The sequence below is a fragment of the Vigna unguiculata genome, chromosome 7, assembly GCF_004118075.2.
Source record: "Vigna unguiculata cultivar IT97K-499-35 chromosome 7, ASM411807v1, whole genome shotgun sequence".
NCBI lineage: Eukaryota > Viridiplantae > Streptophyta > Magnoliopsida > Fabales > Fabaceae > Vigna > Vigna unguiculata.
The window spans coordinates 19,722,192-19,725,130 of NC_040285.1; the positions used below are offsets into that span (position 1 = coordinate 19,722,192).

Below are 2,939 nucleotides of genomic sequence, written 5' to 3' on the forward strand. Positions count from 1 at the left end.
AATTACGTATTGTAAAAGTCGTTGGGATATACTGGCTTATGAAACCCGTAAAAACCAGTTTGTGAAAGACATAACAAGCAACTTTTTGAAAGCGGTGAGAAAGAACCGGCTTCTGAAAATCGGTGTTACCGGCTTCTGCAATTCGGTGTTTGTATTTTTAATTAATTGTATATGTATTTTGCATAACTTATTTGTTATTGTGTTTCTTGGGCTGTTATAATTGGTTAATTTGGAGATGGAAGAGTTTATTTTAAAGAATTGACTAACTTCCGAGGAGTGAACCATAGCTTAAATATGGAAGATTCTTCAATCTTTATTCCTGAGATAGATGGTGATTACACTGTAAATTTTACTATTGAAGAAGTATTTTCTACACGTGATGATTTACTTGAGTGGGTACGAGGTGTTGCTTTTCAACTTGGTTTTGTTATTGTTATTATAAGATCTGATACAGCTAATGATCAACCTGGTAAAAAGACATATGTGTTGCTAGGATGTGAAAGAGGTGGGAAGTATAGAAAATATAAATCTGACCTTCAACCTAGTATAACCCGGACAAGGAAATGTGAGTGTCCTTTTAAATTGAGAGGTAAACCAATATCTAATGGAGATGGTTGGGTATTGAAAGTGATATTTGGGTGTCATAATCATGATCTCTCTAAAACTTTAGTTGGTCATCCCTATGCTGGTAAATTAAAGTCAGATGAACAATCATTGTTTATCGGCATGACTAAGAGTCAAGTTAAGCCTGCAAACATTCTGCTTACCCTTAAGGAAAATAATGAAGATAATGTCACAACAATAAAACAGTTGTATAATGCTAGATATACTTATAAGTGATCTTTAAGAGGGTGCAAAACTGAATTACAGCAGTTGATGATGTTATTAAAACACGATAAATACATTCATTGGAGTAGATGTGTCGAGGATTCTGATGAGATCAATGAGCTTTTTTGGACACATCCTAATGCAATTAAATTTTTGAATGCATTTAATATTGTTTTATTGATGGATAGCACCTATAAAACCAACAGATATAGGTTGCCTCTTCTTGAGATAGTTGGTGTCACATCGACAGGCCTGGCTTTCTCTGCTGCCTTTGTGTTTTTATCAAGTGAACGACAAAATAACTTCATTTGGGGTCTCCAAAGGCTAAAAGAGTTGTTTATCACATGTGATGGTTTTCCTAAAGTCGTTGTAACTTATAGAGACCTTGCTTTAATGAATTCCATAAGCATTGTGTTCCCTGAATCTTATCATCTTCTTTGTCGTTTCCACATTCAGAAGAATGTTAGAGCCAAGTGTAAAATGTTAGTTAATTTTATGGACTCATGGGACGTTATCTTGGATGCATGGGAAAATGCGATGGATTGTTGAGATATATCTACTTTTGCGGATTACGTCGTGCGATTTCACTATGTTTGTAATGCTTGGCCTTTGTTTTTTGAATATGTTAACGACACATGGATAATTCCTTACAGAGAAAGATTTGTGAAGGCATGGACAGACAAAGTAATGCATTTGAGACAAACAATGACAAATAGGTATGATTAATAAATTTTAATTTTATTTTGTACTTTCTTGTTTAACATGTTATTCTTCTTGATTTCATGTATTTTAGGGTTGAGTCAGCCCACTGGAGTTTAAAGATTGGGAAACAGTATGGGTGACTTGTGTTTATGTTGGGATGCAATACACAATGTTATAATATTGCAACATAACGAAATCAGGGCGTCATTTGAAAGAAGCCTACATGTCAAGACTCATGATTTCAATATTATTAGGTACAAGAAACTAGTGGGTGTTGTATCAAGATTTGCTCTGGTACTCATTGCTAATGAGGTTGATCGGGTTAAAAACATTGGATTTGATAGTGAACTTTGTGGTTGTGTGTTGAGGCAAACATATGGTTTACCTTGTGCATGTGTATTAGCTAGATATGACCCTGGTGTGATACCTCTAAGTGAATTACTCATTATGTGGAGTAGATTGAGTTTCTCTGATCTTTTATCATATGAATCAATACCATAGTTGGGCATTCAACAAAAAATTAATATCTTGATTAATCGATACAAAGAAGTTGACATTACAGGAAAAGTCACAATCAAGCACAAGTTGCGAGAAATTGTTTGTCCGGAACAAACATTAATGATTGCACTGATGCATAAAGTTAAAACTAAGGGTGCACAAAAGACTCGAGCTTATAGATTTGAAAGATCTACTAAGCGTGACCCCTCGTATTTTGAGCACGTGGACGCCTTCCATGACAGTCATTTGGGAAAGAAAGATTCTCAATCTAAGGCAAAGGCAAGGGCAAAGGGTACTTATGAATCTATGCAACAAAAATGAATACTTATGATAGATCAATTTCATGTCATTTGTCACCCTTATATTTTTGATGTCGTTGATGTCATTGTTGATGGCATTGTGGATACAGATGCATTGTTGCTTTATTGGGTATGGGTGAAGACTCTTGGCCACTTATCCGACATGATTTATTTAAAGAATTGAGCCAGTATCGTGACGATTATGCGAAATTTTTAGGTAGATATGACCGAGTCGAAGAACTAAGAAAGTCTTTGCTAGTAGATTCAACTTTTGGGGTATTTTCTTTTACTTAACTTTGAATTGAAATTAACATCTTATTTTTATTAGTAATTTTTATAACATTGACATCTTATTACATTCAGGGTAACATGGAAAAATGGATGACTATACTTGACATGGAATATGTTATTGCTAATAAATACAATGTCATATTAGTGTGTTTGTCATTGGTTCAAAATATGACAATACTTCCACTACGTTCTACACCACCCGTTAATATAAGGCAACATCAAATGATCAGTATAGGACATGTTAATGGTTCACATTTTGTGTAGGTATGGTCGATAATTTCATGTTTACGCCTCATATTTATTACATTTTCTCTAGCTAAT

At 34.3% G+C, this 2,939-nt stretch overlaps 1 protein-coding gene across 1 annotated transcript; it reads left to right on the forward strand.

Moving 5' to 3' along the window:
- Nucleotides 1-294: 294 nt before the first annotated feature.
- Nucleotides 295-840, forward strand: LOC114191270. Its single transcript, XM_028080442.1, has one exon. It carries the CDS (start codon nt 295-297, stop codon nt 838-840), a length of 546 nt encoding a protein of 181 aa, XP_027936243.1.
- The last annotated feature ends 2,099 nt before the right edge of the window (nt 841-2,939 follow it).

Bases quoted from the DNA above. Each gene is read 5' to 3' on its own strand.
- LOC114191270 (XM_028080442.1), top strand. From the start codon at position 295: ATGGAAGATTCTTCAATCTTTATTCCTGAGATAGATGGTGATTACACT.